This window comes from Oncorhynchus keta, unplaced genomic scaffold (assembly GCF_023373465.1).
Source record: "Oncorhynchus keta strain PuntledgeMale-10-30-2019 unplaced genomic scaffold, Oket_V2 Un_contig_7759_pilon_pilon, whole genome shotgun sequence".
Taxonomy (NCBI): domain Eukaryota; kingdom Metazoa; phylum Chordata; class Actinopteri; order Salmoniformes; family Salmonidae; genus Oncorhynchus; species Oncorhynchus keta.
The window spans coordinates 1-27,453 of record NW_026289665.1 but is presented as its reverse complement, the minus strand read 5'-3'; the positions used below and the strand labels follow the sequence as shown (position 1 = coordinate 27,453).

The window sequence follows — 27,453 nt, the reverse complement described above, 5'->3', positions numbered from 1 at the left end:
TTGTCTGAGAGCTTGGATGACTGCACCATGTAAACTACAGTTATACAATCCTACACCTAGAACATCAACAAACAGTTTCAATGGTTTGTCTGAGAGCTTGGATGACTGCACCATGTAAACTACAGTTATACAATCCTACACCTAGAACATCAACAAACAGTTTCAATGGTTTGTCTGAGAGCTTGGATGACTGCACCATGTAAACTACAGTTATACAATCCTACACCTAGAACATCAACAAACAGTTTCAATGGTTTGTCTGAGAGCTTGGATGACTGCACCATGTAAACTACAGTTATACAATCCTACACCTAGAACATCAACAAACAGTTTCAATGGTTTGTCTGAGAGCAATGACTGCACCATGTAAACTACAGTTATACAATCCTACACCTAGAACATCAACAAACAGTTTCAATGGTTTGTCTGAGAGCTTGATGACTGCACCATGTAAACTACTAAATACAATCCTACACCTAGAACATCAACAAACAGTTTCAATGGTTTGTCTGAGAGCTTGGATGACTGCACCATGTAAACTACATTTATACAATCCTACACCTAGAACATCAACAAACAGTTTCAATGGTTTGTCTGAGAGCTTGGATGACTGCACCATGTAAACTACATTTATACAATCCTACACCTAGAACATCAACAAACAGTTTCAATGGTTTGTCTGAGAGCTTGGATGACTGCACCATGTAAACTACAGTTATACAATCCTACACCTAGAACATCAACAAACAGTTTCAATGGTTTGGCTGAGAGCTTGGATGACTGCACCATGTAAACTACTAAATACAATCCTACACCTAGAACATCAACAAACAGTTTCAATGGTTTGTCTGAGAGCTTGATGACTGCACCATGTAAACTACTAAATACAATCCTACACCTAGAACATCAACAAACAGTTTCAATGGTTTGTCTGAGAGCTTGGATGACTGCACCATGTAAACTACAGTTATACAATCCTACACCTAGAACATCAACAAACAGTTTCAATGGTTTGGCTGAGAGCTTGGATGACTGCACCATGTAAACTACATTGATACAATCCTACACCTAGAACATCAACAAACAGTTTCAATGGTTTGGCTGAGAGCTTGGATGACTGCACCATGTAAACTACATTTATACAATCCTACACCTAGAACATCAACAAACAGTTTCAATGGTTTGTCTGAGAGCTTGGATGACTGCACCATGTAAACTACATTTATACAATCCTACACCTATAACATCAACAAACAGTTTCAAACTCAAAAGGGATATTTTAGTTGATTTAGTTTATTTGAATGTCCATTACATATTGCACATGCGGCAGACACTCTTCCTGCAGATACTCTTCCTGCAGCAAGTCAAATAAAACCCCCAATTAATAAAAATAAAAAAGACATTGATTTAATTCATCAAATGCACTTGTATAAATGATTAGAAAGTAGCGTACAATAGACACAAACCTAGATGATCAATAAATGAAGTGCATGCAGGTGGTTGGGTAATGCTCAGTGCATGCAGGTGGTTGGGTAATGCTCAGTGCATGCAGGTGGTTGGGTAATGCTCAGTGCATGCAGGTGGTTGGGTAATGCTCAGTGCATGCAGGTGGTTGGGTAATGCTCAGTGCATGCAGGTGGTTGGGTAATGCTCAGTGCATGCAGGTGGTTGGGTAATGCTCAGTGCATGCAGGTGGTTGGGTAATGCTCAGTGCATGCAGGTGGTTGGGTAATGCTCAGTGCATGCAGGTGGTTGGGTAATGCTCAGTGCATGCGGATGGTTGGGTAATGCTCAGTGCATGCATAACCAGGTCCCTTCCATGACCATGCTTCCCTGTCATAAAGGACGTGATCTCCTCCTGTCCCTCAGTAATCCACTGACGGTAGTGTCACCATCCTGGTGAACTCCTCGTAGTGCACGTTGCCATTAGACTTCACGTTGGCTTCTCTGAACAGCTCGTCCACTGCAAAGTTCAGAGGGGAAACAACAAGTGTGTCAGCAGGTAGAAACTTGAAAAAATTAACTCCATTCAAATGATGTGTTTTATCATTTGCAAATTTACACAAGAATCAGTTAATGTATGTGTTGACAAATTTGGTGTTTGTATTTTATTAGGATCCCCATTAGATGTTGCAAAAGCAGCAGCTTCTCTTCCTGGGGTTCAACACAAAACATGAAACATAATACAGAATGACATAATACAGAACATCATTAGACAAGAACAGCTCAAGGACAGAACTACATAAGAAGTAAGAAGGTACCACGTAGCCTACATATCAATGCATAGACACAAACTATCTAGGTAATATATAATAATAATAATAATATATGCCATTTAGCAGACGCTTTTATCCAAAGCGACTTACAGTCATGTGTGCATACATTCTACGTATGGGTGTTCCCGGGGATTGAACCCACTACCCTGGCGTTACAAGCGCCATGCTCTACCGACTGAGCTACAGAAGGACCACATAATAGGTCAAATAGGGGAGAGGCGTTGTGCCACAAAGTGTTGCTTTATCTGTTTTTTGAAACCAGATTAGCTTTTTATTTGAGATGGAAGGAAGTTCCATGTAATAAGGGCTCTATATAAAACTGTACGCTTTCTTGAATTTGTTCTGGATTTGGGGACTGTGAAAAGACCCCTGGTGGCATGTCTGGTGGGATAAGTGTGTGTGTCAGAGCTGTGTGTAAGTTGACTATGCAAACAATTTGGGATTTCCAACACATTAATGTTTCTTATAAAAGAAGTGATGCAGTCAGTCTCTCCTCAACTCTTGGATTAGAGACTGGCAGCATATCAGCCCTCTGATTACAATGAAGAGCAAAACGTGCCGCTCTGTTCTGGGCCAGCTGGGGTTTAACTAGGTCTTTCCTTGCTGCATTGGACCACATGACAGGAAAATAATCAAGATTAGACAAAACTAGAGCCTGCAGAATGAGGATGACCCACTGGGACGGATATCAATTCAATTTCATTGAAATTATGTGGAAATAACGTTGATTCAACCAGTGTGTTCCCCAGTTGGGAAGCTCCCATCTGCATGTGTATTTCCATAGGGTCCCTTGGAGTCACTTGGGGCATCACAACAGTCTAAAGTGGCCTTGTTTCTGCACTCATTTAACCCTTTACACTCCTGTGAATTGGCCTATGGATAGGGCCACATAATAAAAAAATGTACCCCCTTTTTCGTTATATCCAATTGGTAGTTACGATCTTATCTCATCGCTGCAAATCCCCAACGGACTCGGGAGGGGCGAAGGTCGAGAGCCACGCGTCCTCCGTAACATGACCTGCCAAGCCACCACTGCTTCTTGACACACTGCTTGCTTAACCCGGAAGCCAGCCGCACCAATGTGTCAGAGCCCGGCCCGCCACAAGGAGTCGCTAGAGCACAATGAGAAATCCCCCTCCAGCTAAACCCTCCCCAAACCCGGACGATGCTGGGCCAATTGTGCGCCGCAACATGGGGTTCCCGGTCACATCCGCCTGTGACACATCCTGGGATGGAACTGGTTAGGGCTACCTTGACATGTTTCTTACAGAAGAAATATGAAAAGAATATGCATTTGCATGGTACAAATTGAAAGGGAACAGTTTAGAGATTATTAGACCAACAGGTGAGGACAACAGTTTACCTGACAAGACTGAATCCAAGCACTTGATTTTATGTGCATTTTACATTTGATGTACTTTTTTGCCACATTTGTTCATAACAAAATGTGAAATACTCTGGATACATTCAGTAACATGATAATATTCCTGTAAAAATGTGTTGCAACACAAGACAGAACAATAAGAGGTTTGAGAGAGAGGTGTAACTGCTCTCCAAAGTGTGCACATTTCCTAAGAAATGTCAATGCACTTTTATGAAAAGGCTTCAACTGTAAGATGCCTTTTTGAGCTCCTAGCTGTGGTGGAGGAATTAGAGCGAGGACACGTGTAGTTATTTTGTTTGGAACACAACCCTGCAATCACACAATTACGGTTGTTGTTTAAGCAATCCAAAAACTGTCCTTTATGAAAATCGCAATCTGGGTCAGATGGGAATCATTTGAAAGCTTGTTCTATTGCCAACATGACAAGCTAAGTAATAAAATATGACATGAAAGTGTTAGGATTTCACGATGCAATTTAGGGAAACGTTTCGTACATTTGGCGCGCATAGACTGGCTAGCTGACAACGTCACGAAAATGATGCACGTGATTCAATGGGGTAGAAGTCGTGTTGTGATTCTGGATGGCCAGATAGCTACCTACAATGAAAAAAACCTGGCATGAGGGGAATTGTAGTTGGCTAAGTTCAGTTTTATTTTGTTCTTGATAATATGTCTTGTTTTGAGGTGTTTGGACAGATGTCATATCTCTGCTAATATGGCAAACGTATGCTACATAAACAACAACTGTAACAATGTATTTGAGAGACAAGTGCTCATTGTGCAAATTGATTTGTGTTTTCAATAAATCAAATATATTTTGCATTTCAACAATCTAAGCCAACCCCATAGTTGCACGGTTGTTGCTAAACAACCAAACCAGTCTATATAAAGGCATCATGAGTGCATTCAAGTGCGTGTGTCAAGGCAAATGTTCTTCACTGTAGACAGACAGGCTCATTCTGTTAAAAATAAACCAGGGTATGACGCCATGTCTTCTTGTAACTATACATCAAACATGGTGATCATAAACGCTGTATATGAAATCAGATTTATGACATGGAAATGTGAAGTGCACATTTGGACTCACGGGTGTTAGGGTTGCTTGTATGACATCAAAGCAGTATTTATTATAATCCTCAACGTTTTATCTTTCAAAATACATAGAGTCCTCTTAATTTACAACATTTCCCTCACGCAGACAAAACATTTTAAAACGTTGCCCAATTAGCTGGAGGGATGGGGGCAACTTCTTGTCTCTGCAGTGCTCAAATTCAGATCGGCTTTCAGTCAAAACCCAGACAGAGCTGTGAAGCACAGAGCCTGAGCTCTGATGTCATGTATAGCACGTTACTGTACAGACACTGAGTTCCAATTGAGGTGTTTATCAGTGTACAAATCTGCCATTTTCAACCCGTATACTGGTACAAGCGTAAAGGGTTAAAAGAGCTGAACTGATAAACTAATACCAGGTAAAGTTATACCAGTTATATTTGACTTTTTTGTTTTTGTTTACCTCTACCATCTGTTCAGATCAGTGCAGATGATGTATAAGAGATTGTAAGAAGGAGCCAATTCAGACTGTTGAGCTGCACTTTCAGGGCCAGTTTCCCGGACCCAGATTAAGCCTACGTACTGCTCCTGCATTAAACAGCATTTTCAATAGAGGCTCCATTAGGCATTATATCTAGTCCTGTGTTAATCCACGACAGCTAAAACCCCTAGTGATAGAAACACATTGTAGGCTACCTTCTTTATCAGTCAGCTTCTCTCCTAGCTTGGTGAGCTTGGCCCGGAGCTCCGAGGCCAGGATGTAGCCCTTCTTCTGCTTGTCCGTCATCCTCATGGCCTCCAGGATCTCCGCCTTGGGGTCCTCCTGCTGGATCTGCCGGTGCATCATGGTCAGGAAGGTGGAGAAGTCAAGCTCGCCCTTCTTTTCTGGAGAAGGACGGATATTAGTAGAACTAATCACCTGCAAGGGGCACCATTGATCCAAAATAGGCCTAAATGCTGCGGTTAAAGTGACTGGTTATCTGCTACATGGCCGACTTGTATATTTCCATACAACTGTACTGAGCATGGTTGGTTATTCCTTACTTCAATAAAATAACTTGTTAGGGTAGTGGAGTGTGTCAATATGGCTGCATTTACACAGACAGCCCAATTCTGATATTTTTCACACTAATGGATCTTTTGACCAATCACATCAGATCTTTTCACATCTTTTTCAGCGCTGATCTGATTGGTAAAAAAAAGTGAAAAAAATATCAGAATTGGGCTTTCTGTTTAATGTGTAAAATAATGAACTGCAAATGAAGTTCAGAGTAACAGAGCAGGCAAACTTTTTGACTCTCAGAAAAACATTCTGTTCAATATTGTAAATCGGGAAGTTGGGGATTGATGGGAAAAAATCCTGTTGAGTCAAACGTGTTCTAACCAAAGCCTCTTTCACATTACCAAATCAGTTAATTGGTTTGAATATTTCTCAGTACTTCCCCCAGGTTAAAAAGTTCAGTGCAGCAATTATGAAGAGCTGAGAGAAGATACATATTTTTTTAATGTAATAAATGTAATTGGAACAAGCTTGGGACAGATTTCAGCTAACGTGTAGGTTACACTCAATGTGACAACTTCTCCCTCTACCCATCCCCCAAGTTGCAGCTTGCCTGCCTACTAAATAATTTACAGCCAAAACCTCACTACGATTCATAAACAGTATGGCTAGATCAACAGGTGTCTAGAGCCGCCTCAATATTCTAATGTCTTCCGCTTCCCTGCTTGTTCTCTTCATCTGACCTGCCCATTAAACAGGCCATGGTGAAGGAGAGGAAGTCCCTTTAGAACCCTCAAACTCAACCAGTTCCACTGTGTTTTTTTTAATCATTCCCATTTAATCAGGGACTGATTTAGACCTGGAACACCAGGTGGGCAATTAATTATCAGGTAGAACAGAAAACCCATCAGGCTCCGGACCTCGTAGGGTAAGAGTTGAATACCCCTGCTATAGACTACTTAGATGCCCCCAGAGTAAGTCACTCTAGACCAGGGCTCTCCCAACCTTGTTCCTGGAGAGCTACTCTTCACTCCAACCCCAGTTGTAACTAACCTGATTCAGCTTATTAACTAGCTAGTTATTAGAATCAGGTGCGCTAGATTAGGTTTGGTGTGAAAACCTACAGGACCGTAGCTCTCCAGAAACAGGGTTGGAGAGACTTGCTGTAGACTATTGACATTCCCCCCAGGGTAGGTCACTCTCGACCAGGGGTACTCAACTCTTACCCTACCCAGTCCGGAGCCTGCTGGTTTTCTACTTTACCTGATCATGAATTGCATACACCTGCTGTCCCAGGTCTAATTCAGTCCCTGATTAGAGGGGAACAATGAAAAAATGCAGTGGAGCTAGCTTTGAGGTCCAGAGTTGAGTTTGAGGGCTATAGACCAGTGGTTCCTAAACTTTTTATAGTCCTGTACCCCTTCAAACATTCAACCTCCAGCTGCGTACCCCCTCTAGCACCAGGGTCAGTGCATTCTCAAAAGTTGTATTTTGCCATCATTGTAAGCCTGCCACACACCCACTATAAGATACATTTATTAAACCTCAGAATGGGTGTGAGTTTTTGTCACAACCCGGTTAATGGGAAGTGGCAAAGAGCTCTTATAGGACCAGGGCACATATAATAAATCATTTAGATATTTATTTAACCATCTTACATATAACACCTTATTTGTTCATTGACTATTGTGAATAACTCACAACAGGTTAATGAGAAGGGTGTGCTTGAAAGGATGCACCTAACTCTGCAATGTTGGGTTGTATTAGAGAGAGTCTCGGTCTAAAATAATTTTCCACACACAGTCTCTGCCTGTATTTAGTTTTCATGCTAGTGAGGGCTGAGAATCCACTCTTACATTAGGTACGTGGTTGCAAGGGCATCAGTGTCTTAACAGTGCGATTTGCCAAGGCAGAATACTCTGAGTGCAGCCCAATCCAGAAATCTGGCAGTGGCTTCTGATTAAATAACATTTTCACAGAACCGCTTGTTGCAATTTCGATGAGGCTCTCTTGTTCAGACATCGGTATGTGGACTGGAGGCAGGGCATGAAATGGTTAACGAATCTTTTCGAATCTTCCCGCACATTGAATATAGTTGCGGAGAGTCCCTATAATCCTAGATTCAGATGATTAAAACGAGAAAAAACATCACCCAGATAGGCCAGCCGTGTGAGAAACTCATGCAAGCGGTCAGACCAGGGAATAAACTTTAATCTCGTCTCTCAATTTAAAAAAATGTGTCAATACTTTGCCCCTTGATAACCAGCGCACTTCTGTATGTTGTAAAAGCGTTACATGGTCGCTGCCCATATCATTGCATAGTGCAGAAAATACACAAGAGTTCAAGGGCCCTTGATTTACCAAAGTTAACCATTTTCACTGTTGTGTCCAATTTTTTTTTTCATGCTGTCAGGCATTCCCTTGGCAGCAAGAGCCTCTCGGTGGATGCTGCAGTGTACTCATGGCGTCGGGAACAACTGCTTACACGCGCGTTACCACTCCACTATGTATCCCTGTCAGTACAGATATCAACACATCTTGACCACCAAAGTCTATTTTATGTCACAAGGCTGTCCAATACTTAAAAAACATCCTCTCCTGTTGTCCTGGTTTCCAGTGGTTTGCAGAAGAGGATGTCTTCCTTAATTGACCCCCCATAAACATAACGGACATATGCCAGGCCCGCCGCCACTGGCTTGTATGCAAAGCAGTAATTGTTTCAAAACATCTCCTGCCATGTCACTGATGCATCGTGAAACAGTGTTGTTTGATGAAGACATTGTCTGTATAGTTTTTTGGGCCTTTTCCCCCAGCATTGTCCCAGTCATATCTGCGGCAGAAGGAAGAATTAAGTCCTCCACAATAGTATGGGGCTTGCCTGTCCAAGCCACTCGGTAGCTCACCATATAAGACACTTCTAGCTCCTTCTTATTAATGGTATCTGTTGCTTTTATACATGTCTTACTACTTGAAAGTGCTCTTAATTCTCGCTCAAAAAACTCCTGTTGCTTATTTCAATTGGCATGTTTTGTTTCTGAATGTCTGCACAAGTGTGAAGTTTTCATCGAGTTGTGAGATAGTACTTTTGCACATATAACACACTGTGACTGAGGAAAGGCACTACTCCCAATATAAGTGAACCCCAAATCAATGTAGTTCTCATCATATTTGCGCCTCTTCGATGGTCCAACGTCCCTGTCTGTTGTTCGGTGCTTTCCCGGCTAAGGGGGTAGTAGCTCTTCGGCTGCATCAGATTTACAAATGTCAGTGTCCATGCTAGCTAACAACAAATGTAGAATTACTGATGCTAGCATTGGATGTGCTCGTGGAAGCAGAACAACTTGTGTCGTCGACAGGTGCAGGTGTAGTAGTGCTGGTAGTAGCAGTACTACCAGCAGAGCTGGTATGTGTCTCTATGGACGTCCATTGTCCATTAATCCATTTTCAAGCAAACAGAATGAGCAGTAGCTACATACGGACTGTTAGTGGAATTCCTGCAAGAGAGTAATGGTTAATGTGTTTGTTTGGATGTTAATTATTTGACAAGGCTGCCTGTATTTGACATTGTGTTGTTATTTCGCTGAACACTAGATGGTTTAATTTTATTTTTGGCAGTGAAACGAGAAAAAAAACCTCACCCAAATGTATATCCCTGTTGGGAAATCTAAATGGACTGTTTGAAAATGTGCTAATTTATTTTGATGTGAATCATATTTTTACTTAGCGTACCCCTGACGTCATTGCACGTACCCCTGGTGGGTTTGAAAATACCTGCTCTAGACTACTGAGATGCCCCTAGGGTCAGTCACTCTAGACTACTGAGATGTCCCCAGGGTAAGTCAGACTACTGAGATGTCCCCAGGGAAAGTCACTGTAGACTACTGAGATGTCCCCCAGGGTCCCCAGGGATGTCCCCAGTCAGTCTAGACTACTGAGATGTCCCCAGGGTAAGTCACTCTAGACTACTGAGATGTCCCCAGGGTCAGTCACTCTAGACTACTGAGATGTGTCCCCAGGGTCAGTCACTCTAGACTACTGAGATGTCCCCAGGGTCAGTCACTCTAGACTACTGAGATGTCCCCAGGGTCAGTCACTCTAGACTACTGAGATGTCCCCAGGGATCAGTCAGTCTCTAGACTACTGAGATGTCCCCAGGGTCAGTCACTCTAGACTACTACTGAGATGTCCCCAGGGTCAGTCACTCTAGACTACTGAGATGTCCCCAGGGTCAGTCACTCTAGACTACTGAGATGCCCCCAGGGTAAATCTGAGATGTCCCCAGGGTCTAGACTACTGAGATGCCCCCAGGGTAAGTCACTCTGGACTACTGAGATGTCCCCAGGGTAAGTCACTCTGGACTACTGAGATGTCCCCAGGGTAAGTCACTCTGGACTACTGAGATGTCCCCAGGGTCAGTCACTCTAGACTACTGAGATGTCCCCAGGGTCAGTCACTCTAGACTACTAAGATGTCCCCAGGGTAAGTCACTCTAGACTACTGAGATGTCCCCAGGGTCAGTCACTCTAGACTACTGAGATGTCCCCAGGGTCAGTCACTCTAGACTACTGAGATGTCCCCAGGGTCAGTCACTCTAGACTACTGAGATGTCCCCAGGGTCAGTCACTCTAGACTACTGAGATGCCCCCAGGGTAAGTCAGTCTAGACCACTGAGATGTCCCCAGGGTCAGTCACTCAAGACTACTGAGATGCCCCCAGGGTCAGTCACTCTAGACTACTGAGATGTCCCCAGGGTCAGTCACTCTAGACTACTGAGATGTCCCCAGGGTAAGTCACTCTAGACTACTGAGATGTCCCCAGGGTGAGTCACTCTAGACTACTGAGATGTCCCCAGGGTCAGTCACTCTAGACTACTGAGATGTCCCCAGGGTAAGTCACTCTAGACTACTGAGATGTCCCCAGGGTGAGTCACTCTAGACTACTGAGATGTCCCCAGGGTCAGTCACTCTAGACTACTGAGATGTCCCCAGGGTCAGTCACTCTAGACTACTGAGATGTCCCCAGGGTCAGTCACTCTAGACAACTGAGATGTCCCCAGGGTGAGTCACTCTAGACTACTGAGATGTCCCCAGGGTCAGTCACTGTAGACTACTGAGATGTCCCCAGGGTAAGTCACTGTAGACTACTGAGATGTCCCCAGTGTAAGTCACTGTAGACTACTGAGATGCCCCCAGGGTAAGTCACTGTAGACTACTGAGATGCCCCCCAGGGTAAGTCAGTCTAGACTACTGAGATGTCCCCAGGGTAAGTGAGGGGCCCTTGATGGCATACCTATCTTGTGGACCTGCAGGTGTCGGTCGATCTCACCGAAGGTGGGACTCGTCCCCAAACAGCGCATAACTGTGATCAGGTCCTTGGCTTCAATCTTCCCCTTGCGCTTCTTGTCGTACAAGGAGAAACATTCCTTGAACTCTACGGGGAGAGGAAAAACAGGCAAATAATGTACTGATGTGCTGGGTGAAAAGAAACTAAAAAACAAATCATGATAATCCATTCTAAAAACAGTGCATATTACAATGTTTCTCCTCTCCAAGGAGGCAATTCAAATCTTATTGTCTCACAAGTGTAGAGAAATAAGTCAATCATACTTTTAACCTCAATTGGGACCATTTTCTAAAATGCCCTTTTTAAAAAGCCATTGCTTTCAAAGTTTGTCGCAACATTTTACTCTACTGTTCAATATCAATTTATTGAAAAATAATGACATTATTTATGTCCCATGTGACCTCCCACACACCAAAAGAAAAGCTAGCAAACAATATAGCACACCTTACCGTTGATCTGAGTTCCTGACAGGAATTTAGCCTGAGGAAAAACACAATACACCATGAATTGGCCTGAACATTTACAGAAATGAGTAAACACAAAACAATTAAATTGTTTTTTCTTACCATGTCTGTAGTCAGAGATCTCTCTTCCTGGAATGCAAATGGCTTACCTTACCTGTCTCCACACCCATCTGCCTGCCGGTTCAAAGTCCACCACAGAGTACATGTTATTTAATACCGGTTGCTGTGGAAACTGAGATAGTGGATCCAAGGTATCATATTATCCTCTCCCTTTCTCTTCTATCAAATACTTGTGATACTAATCACTACCTTATTACCTGATATGACAACCAGGATATGTTAAACTACACAGCGTGGCCATCAGCAGACAAGTCACAGTATATGAAAATAATAGTTTAATTACAAAAGTAAAATTATTCAGTAACATAAGTAACTTTGTCTATATTAAAAGTAGGCGTAAGTATGATTTATCTTGCTCAACTAATAGAACTCCCCCGTTTCAATCCAATACCATTTTATGTCTAGTGAAAGGACAGATGACAGGATAGTGATGACACTGAATAATATATACATTTCCTGAGGTAGCTGCAATATAAAACATTACCACTAGAGGACACTGTCTATCAATCCAGCCATGTACTAATACTTCATATAATAATTTGGTATGTGTATACCCCACTACATCTGGCGTGTACTCTGTATTTAACTCAGTTGGTAGAGCATGGTGCTTAGAGCATGGTGCTTGCAGTGCCAGGTTTGTGGGTTCGATTCCCACAGGGGACCAGTAAGAAAAAAAGGTAAAATGTATGCTCTGGGTCAGAGCATCGGCTAAATGACTGAAATGTCAAATGTAAATCTGCTATAGGAGACATATGACCTACTTCATTATGGAGTAACCTTGATGATGATGTCTGTTATACAGTATATGCAAGTACAATTAAGCATGTCTTCAAAGTTAATAAACACAATATACACAAAGTGGAGTAAAAAACATTTATTGCTAAAAATATCTGATATTGAAATGTTCAAACAACTTACTTGAAGCAATACAATTATGTTCAAGTACACCCAACACTGACCTTTCTTTGAGTTCATTTTTTTTGTCTCATTTTAAATTAATACTGTAACATTGCATACTGTAAGATGGTCATACTGTAGACTTGTGGATGGGGTTGGGGGAGTGGTGGGGTGCAACTGTAGAAAAGAGGGGCCTGTCCCAGAATGCAGCACAACACTGTGCTCGATCCACACTCCATGTGGCGCTTGCTGATGATGTCATTTGGGAGCGGATAGACCATTTATCTGTAGCAGGAACGTTTCAGACCTGTCAATTCTACAGAAATGAAAGATATTGATGGAATCCATTCAGTCAGTATTAGTCCATTCCACAGGAGGCTGGTGATGGGAGGACGGCTCATAATAACTTTCCTTACTCCATGCAAACCTAACCTGGGTAACTAAATTGTTAACCCATCAAACCAGACTAGCATCAAACTAGCATTATCATGGCTCCCAGACTAACACAAACTAGCATCATCATACTGGCACAAACTAGCATCATCATACTGGCACCCAGGCTAACACAAACTAGCATCATCATACTGGCTCCCAGGCTAACACAAACTAGCATCATCATACTGGCACCCAGGCTAACACAAACTAGTATCATCATACTGGCACCCAGGCTAACACAAACTAGCATCATCATACTGGCTCCCAGGCTAACACAAACTAGCATCATCATACTGGCACCCAGGCTAACACAAACTAGCATCATCATACTGACACCCAGGCTAACACAAACTAGTATCATTATACTGACACCCAGGCTAACACAAACTAGCATCATCATACTGGCACCCAGGCTAACACAAACTAGTATTATCATACTGGCACCCAGGCTAACACAAACTAGCATCATCATACTGGCACCCAGGCTAACACAAACTAGTATCATACTGGACACTCACCTGTTGTCACTCCTATCAGTGGCTGTCCTTAACGTGTAATGTGTAGTAGGACCAGGGCTCGGGGACGTACAGGTGACCGGGGTATTTCTTACGCAGCACCGGGTCGCTCCACAGCCAGGCCACCCACACGGCCACCAGGAACATGGTGACAGAGAAGCTGGCGAACAGAAAGAGGCCATTGGCGTCTAGGACAGAGCCCTTGTGCCGCTGGTGGATCACCATGGCTACCATAGCTAGGAAGGTGAGGAGGAAGAGTTGGAAGATCTGACCCTCTGTGACCAAGTACCTGAGAGGGTGTGAGAGAGGGGCAGAAGTGAGAGCTGCAGTCAAGATACTTTCACTTTCTAGAAGGAAATACTTAGAGTTGAGCCATGCTTCACACAGTGAAATGTCCCCGACTTCAGGTACTTTCAGTACGACATAAATCAGAGTACATTAATCACATAATGGAGTACATTTATCAATTAGAATTCAGCAAACCTCTATGACAGTGATCATCAACTAGATTCAGCCGCAGATGGTCAGAGGACGGGAACATAATTACAAATCATTTGTAGACTGCAAATTGATTGCAAGAAGCCCAAACAGATATTTCAAAAACTTGCTTAGATTTGTATACAATCACACATATATTGCTACAGATTTCCCAAATTAAAATCACTTGGAGGTGAATTGCTGGTGTTTTTACAGTCTTATATGTCTAATAAAAATAAAACGTTTTTAAAAAGTTTTACAAATCTTTGCTCAGAAAACATTTCTCAAGTCAAAAGAAGGAAGTAATGAGGGGACTGACCAATAGTAGATGGCACTGGGTCCGAGTATCAGCCAACCTAACACAAACTAGCATCATCATAATAGAAGGAAGTAATGAGGGAACTGACCAATAGTAGAGGGCACTGGGTCCGAGTAGCAGCCAACCAGACAGGGGCATCGTCTTCTCCTCTTTGACGTGAGTAAAGCAGCCAGTGAAGTAGAGGAAGAGGATTATGAAGAAAGGAATATACCTGGAGGAAGAGAGAAGGAGAGAACTCAGTTGAAAACTAGTTCATGTCAACTTATTACAAACTCATTGCAAATACTGAACAGTGGTCACTTTAAAAATGTTTCCATACTGTATATAGTGTATTCTAGTCAAGACTCATCCTATATAACTGCTGCTGTACACACCTTTTCTAGCTACATACTGTATATAGTGTATTCTAGTCAAGACTCATCCTATATAACTGCTGCTGTACACACCTTTTCTAGCTACATACTGTATATAGTGTATTCTAGTCAAGACTCATCCTATATAACTGCTGCTGTACACACCTTTTCTAGCTACATACTGTATATAGTGTATTCTAGTCAAGACTCATCCTATATAACTGCTGCTGTACACACCTTTTCTAGCTACATACTGTATATAGTGTATTCTAGTCAAGACTCATCCTATATAACTGCTGCTGTACACACCTTTTCTAGCTACATACTGTATATAGTGTATTCTAGTCAAGACTCATCCTATATAACTGCTGCTGTACACACCTTTTCTAGCTACATACTGTATATAGTGTATTCTAGTCAAGACTCATCCTATATAACTGCTGCTGTACACACCTTGTCTAGCTACATACTGTATATAGTGTATTCTAGTCAAGACTCATCCTATATAACTGCTGCTGTACACACCTTTTCTAGCCACATACTGTATATAGTGTATTCTAGTCAAGACTCATCCTATATAACTGCTGCTGTACACACCTTTTCTAGCCACATACTGTATATAGTGTATTCTAGTCAAGACTCATCCTATATAACTGCTGCTGTACACACCTTTTCTAGCCACATACTGTATATAGTGTATTCTAGTCAAGACTCATCCTATATAACTGCTGCTGTACACACCTTTTCTAGCCACATACTGTATATAGTGTATTCTAGTCAAGACTCATCCTATATAACTGCTGCTGTACACACCTTTTCTAGCCACATACTGTATATAGTGTATTCTAGTCAAGACTCATCCTATATAACTGCTGCTGTACACACCTTTTCTAGCCACATACTGTATATAGTGTATTCTAGTCAAGACTCATCCTATATAACTGCTGCTGTACACACCTTTTCTAGCCACATACTGTATATAGTGTATTCTAGTCAAGACTCATCCTATATAACTGCTGCTGTACACACCTTTTCTAGCCACATACTGTCCATAATGTCATTGTCTATCCATACCATTATATACATACATATTTATATTCCGGACTCTGATATTGCTTGTTCTAATATTCCTTAATACCTTTATTGACATTTTTTGGACTTGCATTTGCTTATTGTTTTGTTCAGTATTACTGCACTGAACATAAGCTTTTCGCTAAACATTTACATTTACATTTAAGTCATTTAGCAGACGCTCTTATCCAGAGCGAACCCGCAATAACATCTGAAACGTATGTGTACCCGAACAATAACATTTGAATTTTTAGATATACAGACCAATATATAAATCAACTCAATTTGAAAAACAGTCCTTGTTCAACCATTTTAAAACGTTTTTCATCTAAATTGTATTATCAACCAATAGCATGTTATGACAGTAAGCAGAAGAGAATATTCCATTAAAAGTGATGACCACATACCACATCAAATGTCCCAGTTGTTCATCATAAAAATAAAGAAGCTCAAACGAATCAATCTAAAATAAATCAAATAAGAAACATGTTCAAACAATATCAACAGCATACATTGTTGTTGGTTGATATGAAACAGCATACATTTGAGCTCTATCAGGCACCATGCATTCATTCATCCTGGTTAACCCAGAACTATAATCTTCCGGAATTTGGTCATATTGTATCGGAAGGAGTTGGGTGAAAAGCAGAAGACGTTTCCGTCCCGTATGGACTAACAAAGTATATCTTCTCTAATAAAAAGGTGTAGCCTACCAGTGTAGCAGGTTTGAGGTCTTTGATGATGGGGTTCTCTCTGACAGACAGGTGGAGCTGGTAGCCACTCAGCAGCAGACGATGGTTGATGGAGTCGCCCACCAGGTGGATGCTGGCGCCCATCACTAAGGTGATGATGCTCAGGTACACGGCGGAGCGAGGCAGGGCCCTGGGACTCCTCTCAATCAGCTGCTCAGAGAGGGACGAGAGCACACACACATTAACAGGCATGTAAACACACACACACACACATTAACAGGCATGTAAACACACACACACACACATTAACAGACATGTAAACACACACGCACACACACGCCGTAACAGGCATGTTAACACACACACATTAACAGACATGTAAACACACACACATTAACAGGAATGTAAACACACACACACTAATAGACATGTAAACACACACACACTAACAGGCATGTAAACACACACACACACACATTAACAGACATGTAAACACACACAAACACACACACTAACAGACATGTAAACACACACAAACACACACACACACACACACACATTAACAGGCATGGAAACACACAGTAGCAGGCATGTAAACACACACGCACACACACACAGTAACAGGCATGTTAACACACACACATTAAGAGACATGTAAACACACACACACACACACACACACACACACACACACACACACACACACACACACACACACATTAACAGGCATGTAAACACACAGTAGCAGGCATGTAAACACACACAGTAGCAGGCATGTAAACACACACGCACACACACATTAACAGACATGTAAACACACACATACACATTAACAGACATGTAAACACACACACACACACACACACACACACACACACACACACACACACACACACACACACACACACACACACACACACACACACACACACACACACATAACAGGCATGTAAACACACACACACACATTAACAGACATGTAAACACACACACACAGTAACAGGCATGTTAACACACACACACACATTAACAGGCAAGTAAACACACACAGTCAATGTGCATGCACACACATGCACTTAGTATAGCATGTGAGCATCACAAATTAATCGGATTAATTCATGCCATATTGAAAAGCGATTATTTTGGACACATTTCATTGTCACTGTAGCTTATAGGGCAACTGCAATTGTGAACAAACGGTATCAACCAGCCTTGCAGTTTGTGTTTGGTGGTTCCAGACAGTCACCCACCTTGAGCAGTAGGAATGGCGTGATGACATTGTAGGCCATGTGAAAGTAGTCTCCAGCACTGGGCTTGTTCAGGGGGAACCACTCCAGAGGGAGAATGATCTGAATTAAATCATGGATACAACACAGGGTTGCATTCATAGCATAGACTTCAATGCTGCTATAACTAGGCTATTTGTTTGTTACACTTTGATATTTACTCAAATATAGTATTGTAGCAGGGTAGTTCCACGCCAGAAAAGCCCTGAAATATTTTAGGTATCACAGATTTTTATGGCAATTCTCACATAGACACTTAATTGGAAGGAAGTATGATATAGACATGCTTTTTACATTTGCATCACAATGTTTTGTTTCTTTGAAAGTCATGTTGAAAGTGCCTCCTGTAAGAACCTATGATCCATTAACAGTACGTGATACAGACATCTCAGTGCCATTGACACCTCTAGCACTGAGATGCAGAGCCTTAGACCACTGCCCCACTCAGGAGACCAATTGCCAGAACAACCTGAGATACCCAAATGTTTTCAAGCTGTCCTGGTATGGAATCTCTCAGCAGGTTGTCCATACCATTACAAATGGGCCCTCCAGTCCTTGAGGGCCCGATTGGTGGCACAGTTTTGCCCCAGACCCAGCTAACACACCTGACTCCAATAATCAACTGATCATGATCTTCAGTTTAGAATGAGATTTGATGAATCAGCTGTGTTTGCTCGGGATGGAGAAAGGAGTGACACCAATCAGGCCCTGGAGGACTGCCTTCCAGGCCTGCCTCCCAGGCCCTGCCTCCCAGGCCCTGCCTTCCAGGCCTGCCTTTCCAGCCCTGCCTTTCCAGCCCTGCCTTTCCAGGCCTGCCTCCCAGGCCTGCCTTAGTGTGCCTTAAAATATGGAATATCCCTTGAACATTCATTTATTCAACATAAAACATTAATATCTCAATGTACCTTTTTTGATGTAGCATATTTTTAGACATTGTTTGGAACAGTATACTCTTAAAACAGGTCATATTTCTAGAGTGGCTCTCTGGTACTTTAGAAGATATGACCCATTTATAAAAGACATAGATAGGTCTTCAATAAATCATAGTCCTCATTGAGGATTGCACATTCAGCAAATCACCAGCAGAGGGAGTTCTATTTGAATCCATTTTCCCATTCACTGTGTTGGTGGTGGTAATAAAATGCACCATAACTTCAAAATTAGCAGACAACCAACTCTGGAAATGTGATGTACTTATAGAGTATATTATTACAACCAATGTCTTTCAATGAGGAAAATCAAAAAGGGTACTTATGAGTTTTATGTTGAATAAATTAATGTGACAAATTGAATTTCAGAACTTAAACATACTCCGTATTAGTGATAGGGGCTATAAAAAATATCACAATATTATTGTGGCCAATATATCAATACTTTGATTACAAGTATAGATTTTAAAAAATGTAAAAATCTAATTCACCAAAACTCATCCTATAGCTTGTTCTCCATCTTTTTAAATAGTGAGCCAACATGTTTTCAGCACTTATTTCCATGACTGATAAAAACTAATTTTCCCATGTTCTCTCTTATCTCTCCACAGCAGACATAGTGTATCAAATAGCAGAATCATGAGAATCGTAATACATATCGTATCAGCACCTAAGCATGGTGATGATAACGTATTGTGAGGTCCCTGGTAATTCCCTTCTCCACACACTAGATGTTTTTATTTAACCTTTAGTTAACTAAGCAACTCAGTTAAGAACAAAATCTTATTTACAATGACGGCCTACCCCGGCCAAACCCTCCCCTAACCCGGACGACGCTGGGCCAATTGTGCGCCGCCCTATGGGACTCCCAATCACGGCCGATTGTGATACAGCCTGGAATCAAACCAGGGTCTGTAATGACACCTCTAGCACTGAGATGCAGCGCCTTAGACCACTGCGCCACTCGGGAGCCCAAATGCCAGAACAACCTGAGATATGCAACATTTTTTCAAGCTTTCCTGGTATGGAATCTCTCAGCAGGTTGTCCATACCATTACAATGGGCCTTCCAAAGTCCAGTATCCAGTTTTGTACTGTGAGATAGAACCACAGGTCAAAGTGGAACTGTGGCCTCTTCATTGATGACCCTTTTGGCTTGGACTCTGGTTGGCTTTAGAGAAAGACACATTATGAAGTATGAATTCCAACTCCAAAACAACATTATACAGAATGACAATATATGAAGAAGACATTAGCCAATATGTAGGAACACAACAGTGCTGTGGTAGGCCTACACCTATATAAATACACATGAATAACATTGTCATTATCTTTCTGTTCATGTAGCCTACTGTATTATTCATCACTATTATTGTGTTGTTGGCCTTGATCTACCTCCGAGGTTAACACCAGTGGGGGAAATAGGACGAGGTCATGTAAATAAATAAGATGCATGTTATTCAGTGGGCTGTTTGCCAGTCTATACACAGTCCAATGCATTCCTTGTACAGGCCCCATGTGTTCCTAACTCTCTGCAAATAATGGGCAATATAAAAGCCAATATACACTGTATTGTATAGCTGTGCTTGACAACCTTCACAGCCGACAACTGGCTGACAACTTCCCTGTCCTTGGTCACATGACACTGACCATGAGCACATTACAAGGCAAGAAGAACTTCAGCCAGCAAGCACAGGCAATAACTAACCTAGTTTAGAATATAAGGGGCAGTTTTGAGTGGCAGACTGATATGCCTTTACAGTATATTTCTACTGACACTGTCTGACAGTAGCCTAGCGGACTAAACTCCACGGTGCAGGAAGTTTCTGATAGACTTCAACAGAGTGAACCCGAGACCAGGCTTTGTGGAATCTAGCTCTGACTAAATCAATTCGCCTTAGGTCAATACTAACATGAATTTAAATTATGAAACGCTCACCTTGTACACATGTTTAAAAGCACCCGAAGCTTTTTGGGACAAATAAAACCACTCGTGGGCCAAGTCGCCAGTTGGAGAACCCTGTCTTACAGCAACAGCAATGAACAAACAGGCGGTGGTTGTATTTGAATGAACTATTATTGAAACGGTAACGTGATAACAATAGCCCAACAGTCCGCTAACAGTAGCCTAGTCTTTATTGAAACGGTAACGTGATAACAATAGCCTAACAGTCCGCTAACAGCAGCCTAGTCTTTATTGTTTACGTTTCGTTGATAGACAAATGCCTGAGACACTTCGGTTCATCAGGGCGACTATTCGACATGCACGGTGCCTTCCAACCACTGGCCCGCTAGATGGGGACATTAAATACTTGCCGATGATATAAACACGTTAATCACAAATAAACTGTTCAAACCTGGGGTTTGTTGACAACCGAGGTGCATTGCTTTGACGTTTCCGTGCCGCAGCTTGCATTCTCTTCCCGATGTCCTCCAATCCTGCAACGAAAATTCGCCACTTATTTTTCTTCTTTGGTGTGTTTTTTTGGCGGTTGGCATCTAACCTTATGGTGCATTACCGCCACCTACTGTACTGGAGTGTAGGCCAAAGACATACTATTGTAAATCCTACCTGCCATGTCCCGTTTTCCTTTAAAAAGAAGATAACAAAATATTTGGCACTGTATCTGTATCTAATGACGTTCGACTCAATGTCCTCTTTAAACTCATTTCCTGTATACCCTTCTCCCTCAAACTGGATGTCAGTCTCTCTCTTTCCCTCTGATACTACCCACACTGTGTCAGTACATGCCCCACGGTCTCTATTTCCTGGCAATATTCACACTCTCCTGTTGGCTGCTTTCCTATCCCATTTAGAGTCTTATTCAACCAGCTGTGTTCCAGCCTTCGTCTTGTAAAAATAGCCTCCTCTGGGCCCGGTGATGGGCCCCGATCTGCAGAGCTGTGGGCCCCCTATGTAATTTGAATACTGCCCCAGCATGCCAACGCATTGTTGACGCGGGTCCATCACGCTTACAATTTGACAGGCTATATGATAAATGATCCCACTGATGGTTTCACCAACAAAATGTTTTTTTTTTTGCCACTACAAAAGCATGATATTTTAGTGTATTGATGACAATAAATCAAATTAATTAGCTAAATAAATCATACTATTCAATAGTTTCAATATCGTGTTAAGATAATGAAATGCATTCTGGGATTCATTGTGCAAATACTCTCCAAAGCGTTGTTGTTTCTGTCATTGTTTTAAGCAATAGTTGAGCTAGCTATCAAAAATAAAGAGAGAAAGTCGAGAATAGAAAATTACGGATGAAAAAATCAGCAATGCAATCAACAGAAAAGTGGAGCCCAAAAGAAGAAGGCCAAAAATGAGAACGCAAAGGAGATATCAAAATTAGTTAAATTAGATTCCTTTTTCAAATACAGTTCAAGTTCAGCCATTGCTAGCAGAAGCAATGTAGTGGGACCAGAAAAGGACGTAGGTTTGTCATCACCAGCAACAGATTTCAGCGGGTCAAGTGAGCCAAGGCCAAGCTGTTCCATCGTGCCAGAAGAAGCAACTTTGACAGAGGAGGATACAGGTTGTCAGGTATCGGCGGTAACGATCCTGAGCACAAGCCATGCCGGACATGCTATCCCCGGGCCGGGCGAGGAGGAAGAGGAGCAGGGCGAGGCTAGAATCGTGGCGGTTGAGGAAACAGATGGAAGTGGGACAGACGGCCTTTTAAAATTTCTGGTGACAGTTGTTGGAGCGCATAGTTAATGTAACTCTCACACTTGCATCATGTAATTTGGCGTTCAGATGGCACCGTGAACAGCTAGGGCAGGCCAACAGTGGGAATTTTCTCAGTATAACTGAACTGCTGTCATTTTACGACCCAGTTCTGAAATACATTTTAGAACGCTCAGCGGGATCCGTTAACTATCTCAGTCATTATCCAAAATGAGCTGATTTATATCTGAGTCTAGCGAGTGAAGTGTGACATTCAGGGAGAGATGCAGGAAGCCCATTTTTATTTTTATTATTATGGACACCGGATGTATCCAAAGTAGACCAGAAGTCAAGTTTATCGCTATGTGAGCGTGATAAGGGATGCAAATAATGTCACCAGAGATCTGACCATCACAGAGTCGTTTCGGGGATTTCTGGAGACTGCTGACACATCAGCAGCTGAGCTTCAACATAAAATCCTGGGCAGCAAAGAGGATAATGGGCTGGATATTTGAAAATGTCGTGGGCAGGGGTATGATGGAGCGGCTAACATGAGCGGGGTCTAGTCGGGGGTGCAGGCCAGAATATCTGAAAAAGAGAAGCTTGCTGTTTATGTGCATTGTGCAGCGTACAATCTTAACCTGGCTCTCAACCTGGCTCTCAATCTTAACCTGGCTCTCTCTCAAAAATGTGCTAGAGATTAAACAGTTTTATGATACTGCTCTACACCTTGTTCGGGCATAAAGAGATGGTCAATGTTGAGTGGTATGTTTGATTTGGCATCAGCAAAAGAAAATGTAACTCTAAAAGGACTGTGTCCCCCCCCGCTGGTCATCTAGATATGAGTCCCTTGCCACCCAGAGATACTGATATGTGGACATAATGAAGGCCCTCACCAACATTGTGCTTTTAAGTGACAAGAAGGATGAGAGGGATGATGCAGCACTGAAAAAGAAAACAGAAAAATGTAATTTTTTTTTTTTTGTTGTTCTGCAGACTAAGGTTTTAGCAAATGTGAACGTCATCTCCAAAATGCTACAGGCCAAAGACGCAGACCTGCACAGAGCAGTCAGCCTACTCAAGGACATTATAGAGGTCCGGTTTCCCACAGGATTTTGAGAAGGCCAAAGTCACTGCAAAGACCCTTGTCGACAAATGGGGAGCTCAGAACGCATTTGAGACACTCGGAGAAGGAAGGTGAGGCGTCATTTTGATGAGCTATGTGAGGATGAGCGACTGTCTGATGGTGAGAGTAGTTTTAGAGTCAACTTCTTTAATGCAAATGTTGACATCGTTATCCACCAGCTGTCAAACAGATTTAAAAGTCTGTTTGACTCCATCCGTCCCACAATATTAACACACAGCCTTACCAACAAAATTATTTTAATTTGAAGGGAAATATGGGTGGTGGTAGGGGCCCGTAATTGTTTTTGGCACCTGGGCCCGTCATCATTAAGCTACGCTACTGTTCCACATCATATAAAAGGGCTTCTCCACATCAACAGAGACAGCCACAACAGTCTTCTTGTTCACCTGAGCCTTCCTGACCTCTGCTTCAAAGCCGAGCACTGGGTCCATAGTTCCCCTTCAGGAACTCACTCTGATGTGGCGATACTAACCCCATGCTCTCCAGGAAGTACGTTAGCCCCTCTGCAATCATACATTCCATAATCTATTGGTCGATAGCTTGATGGCTTCTTTGGGTCCTTCCCAGGTGTACCTGTGGATGTATTTCAAGGCCTACCTTCAAACTCAGTGACTCTTTGCTTGACATCATGGGAAAATCAAAAGAAATCAGCCAAGACCTCAGAAAGACATTGTAGACCTCCACAAGTCTGGTTCATCCTTGGGAGCAATTTCCAAACGCCTGAAGGTACCACGTTCATCTGTACAAACAATAGTACGCAAATATAAACACCATGGGACCATGCATACACATCACGGACTAACTGAAATGGTCCACCCACAGAGACAGCGTGGTGAAGAAGGCACAGCAGCGCCTCTTCAACCTCAGGAGGCTGAAGAAATTCAGCTTGTCATCAGAAACACATACAAACTTTTACAGATGCACATCGAGAGCATCCTGTCGGGCTGCATCACCGCCTGGTATGGCAACTGCTCTGCCCATAACCATAAGGCTCTCTAGAGCACATATGTCAGAGTCAAGGCCCGCGGGCCACATCCGGCCCGCGAGAAGGTTTTTTACGGCCCCTGGGATGATCTTGATTTATTATTAGAACCGGCCCGCAGACCGCAGCAAGCCGGCAGCCCGCAGATCTTTTACACGCACCAATACTACATTTCCCACAATGCAACGGTGACGCACCGAGCAGTAGGCTGCTTCATTTCAATATTTATTGGCACAGCAGTTGTCAGCATCACAGTAAAATTAACTTTCAGATACCCATCAAAAATGGCAAAACGGAAGGTGGACACTGAGAACCGGGGTTTCAAACAAGGTGGGAGTCGGAGTATTTGTTCACGGAGGTAGCTGGAAAACCTGTGTGTCTTCTGTGTGGAGAAAGTGTGGCGGTACTGAAAGAGTATAATCTGAGACGACATTATGAAACGAAACACGCGGACAAAAACAAGAATATGGACATGGAACAAAGGCTACAAAAGGCAGAGGAATTAAAACGAGGCCTCAAATCTCGACAGGCTCTGGGTTTGACAACCGACGGAGCACCTGCGATGTGTGGACACAGGAGCGGACTGGTGGCGAAGATACGGGAAAAGATGCAAGAGGAAAACGCGACAGGTGAGCTGACAGCTTATCATTGTATCATACACCAGGAAGCGTTGTGCGGTAAAGCCTTGAAAATGGAGCATGTAATGAGCATCATCACGCGCACAGTTAACTTTATCAGAGCCAAAGGTTTGAATCACCGCCAGTTCAAGGCATTTCTGACGGAGTTAGAAACGGAGCATGGTGATTTGCCTTATCACACAGAGGTGCGATGGCTAAGCCAGGGAAAGGTGCTTCAAAGATGTTTCGAGCTTCGTGAGGAGATTTGTCTGTTCTTGGACAGCAAAGGGAAAGACACAACACAACTCCGAGACGAAATGTTTCTGTGTGAAATGGCTTTTCTGTGTGACATTACGAGTCATCTGAATGCAATGAACTTGCAGCTGCAGGGTCGGGATCGTGTCATCTCTGATATGTACAGTACAGTGAAGGCATTTAAAACCAAACTGACTCTGTGGGAGACGCAGATGCGGAAAGAAAATTTGAGCCACTTTCCCAGCTGCCAGACCATGAAAGAGAAGCTCTCTACCAGTGCGTTCCCGAGCGCACAGTTGGCTGATAAAATAGGTATGCTTGCCGCTGACTTTCGACGCCGATTTGCTGACTTTGAAGCACAAAAAAGCAGGTTGGAACTGCTCGGTAACCCATTTGCTGTTGACGTGGAAAGCTCACCACCAAACCTCCAAATGGAGTTGATTGACCTCCAATGCAATGATGCACTGAGGGCAAAATATGCGGCAGTGGGTGCTGCGGAGTTCGCCCGTTTCCTCCCCCGACACAATGCCCCAGCTGCGCATCCAGGCTGCTCAAACGTTGTCTATGTTTGGCAGCACATACCTGTGTGAACAACTGTTTTCTTTGATGAACTTGAACAAAACATCACACAGAAGTCGACTTACTGCTGAACACCTCCACTCAATTCTGAGGATTTCCTCAGCTCAGAGCCTTACCCCGAACATTGATGAACTTGTGGAAAAGATGGGACACCACCAAGTATCACCCTCAACCTCAAACAAGTGAACATTACTGTGCAATCACATATTTAGAGTTTTTACTCAGTTCAAGTTTAAAAGTTAAAGTTTAATATTTGTTTTCACTGCATGTTACTTCTCCTTAAACAAAGTGTTGTTTTTGATTAATAGATTTTTGCACTTTATTTTATTGTATTTCAATCCAATTATATTTTAAAAATATTTCAGTTGAGTGGATGATAGAAAATTGCTATTATTGTTTTTTTCTTTGAAGTAAATTTAGCCCACTTTTGCTAAAATAGAAAATATAGGCTACTGATGGTGCCTTGAATACCGGTTTCTTTCATTTAATGTTCATGTTATGGGGATTTTTATATAAAGGAAATGTGTCTTTTGTGTCTGTTGAAAATTAAAGATTACTGACAGAGCCATAAGAAAATATTGCTTTATTTATCTGATCATATTGGAATATATTTGTTAGGTTTTCAGTAGGTTCAATTAGGTTCACTAGACTATATGCGTCATTTAAAAATTTTTCAATGAACATTCGAACAGTCCGGCCCTCGGCTTGTAGCTAAATTTTTTATTTGGCCCTCCGTCCATTTGACTTTGACACCCCTGCTCTAGAGGGTAGTGAGGTCTGCACAAAGGATCACCGGGGGCAAACTGCCTGCCCTCCAGGACACCTACAGCACCCGATGTCATAGAAAGGCCAAAAAGATCATCAAGGACAACAACCACCCGAGCCACTGTCTGTTCACCCCACTATCATCCAGGAGGCGATGTCAGTACAGGGGCATCAAAGCGGGGACAGAGAGACTGAAAAACAGCTTCTATCTCAAGGCCATCAGACTGTTAAACAGCCATCACTAACATTGAGTGGCTGCTGCCAAAATACTGACTCAACTCTAGCCACTTTAATAATGGAAAAATTGATGTAATAAATGTATCTCTAGCCACTTTAAACAATGCCACTTTATATAATGTTTACATACCCTACATTACTCATCTCATATGTATATACTGTAATCAATACCATCTACTGCATCTTGCCTATGCTGTTCGGCCATCGCTCATTCATATATTTTTATGTACATATTCTTATTGATTCCTTTACACTTGTGTGTATAAGGTAGTAGTTGTGAAATTGTTAGTTAGATTACTTGTTGGTTATCACTGCATGGTCGGAACTAGAAGCACAAGCATTTCGCTACACTCGCATTAACATCTGCTAACCATGTGTATGTGACAAATAAAATTTGATTTGATTTGCCGACGTCATACCGCTCAGGAAGGAGACGCATTCTGTCTCCTAGAGATGAACGTACTTTGGTGCGAAAAGGGCAAATCAATCCCAGAGCAACAGCAAAGGACCTTGTGAAGATGCTGGAGGAAACAGGTACAAAAGTATCTCTGTCCACAGTAAAACGAGTCCTATATTGACATAACC

At 42.4% G+C, this 27,453-nt stretch overlaps 2 protein-coding genes and 1 long non-coding RNA gene across 5 annotated transcripts; all 3 read right to left on the bottom strand.

The window, feature by feature from the left end:
* Nucleotides 1-7: 7 nt before the first annotated feature.
* On the bottom strand, nucleotides 8-1,061 carry LOC127926536 (uncharacterized). Of its 2 annotated transcripts, none has more exons than XR_008124408.1 (3): nucleotides 899-1,061; nucleotides 477-815; nucleotides 8-311 (listed from the first exon to the last, which is right to left on the bottom strand). It is a non-coding gene; the product is annotated as an uncharacterized LOC127926536 (long non-coding RNA). The 2 variants fall into 2 exon arrangements; XR_008124407.1 differs by having other exon boundaries at nucleotides 477-731.
* Nucleotides 1,062-1,273: 212 nt separating this feature from the next.
* Nucleotides 1,274-11,728, bottom strand: LOC118372298 (calmodulin-like protein 4). Its single transcript, XM_052511960.1, has 5 exons — nucleotides 11,620-11,728; nucleotides 11,503-11,533; nucleotides 11,000-11,140; nucleotides 5,407-5,595; nucleotides 1,274-1,963 (listed from the first exon to the last, which is right to left on the bottom strand). Exons 1-5 carry the CDS (start codon nucleotides 11,620-11,622, stop codon nucleotides 1,866-1,868), a joined length of 462 nt encoding a protein of 153 aa, XP_052367920.1. The 5' UTR covers nucleotides 11,623-11,728; the 3' UTR covers nucleotides 1,274-1,865.
* A 768-nt stretch (nucleotides 11,729-12,496) lies between these two features.
* LOC127926535 (ceroid-lipofuscinosis neuronal protein 6-like) lies at nucleotides 12,497-21,120 on the bottom strand. 2 transcript variants are annotated; one of them, XM_052511958.1, is made up of 8 exons: nucleotides 20,968-21,120; nucleotides 19,664-19,781; nucleotides 17,647-17,745; nucleotides 16,418-16,606; nucleotides 16,112-16,167; nucleotides 14,369-14,491; nucleotides 13,488-13,773; nucleotides 12,497-12,850 (listed from the first exon to the last, which is right to left on the bottom strand). In XM_052511958.1, exons 1-7 carry the CDS (start codon nucleotides 21,024-21,026, stop codon nucleotides 13,503-13,505), a joined length of 915 nt encoding a protein of 304 aa, XP_052367918.1. In that variant the 5' UTR covers nucleotides 21,027-21,120; the 3' UTR covers nucleotides 12,497-12,850; nucleotides 13,488-13,502. The 2 variants fall into 2 exon arrangements, with proteins under 2 accessions (XP_052367918.1, XP_052367919.1); XM_052511959.1 differs by lacking the exon at nucleotides 19,664-19,781 and having other exon boundaries at nucleotides 20,968-21,090.
* Nucleotides 21,121-27,453: the final 6,333 nt, after the last annotated feature.

Coding starts and splice junctions, on each gene's coding strand:
- LOC118372298 (XM_052511960.1), bottom strand. Junction 11,141..11,502: donor GTCAGGAACTCAGATCAACG/GTAAGGTGTGCT, acceptor CTCTCCCCGTAG/AGTTCAAGGAATGTTTCTCC. Junction 1,964..5,406: donor GAAGCTGACTGATAAAGAAG/GTAGCCTACAAT, acceptor TGAACTTTGCAG/TGGACGAGCTGTTCAGAGAA.
- LOC127926535 (XM_052511958.1), bottom strand. CDS start 21,026: ATGCAAGCTGCGGCACGGAAACGTCAAAGCAATGCACCTCGGTTGTCA. Junction 17,746..19,663: donor TTGGAAGGCCCATTGTAATG/GTATGGACAACC, acceptor GATTTAATTCAG/ATCATTCTCCCTCTGGAGTG. Junction 16,607..17,646: donor CGCCATTCCTACTGCTCAAG/GTGGGTGACTGT, acceptor CTCTCTGAGCAG/CTGATTGAGAGGAGTCCCAG.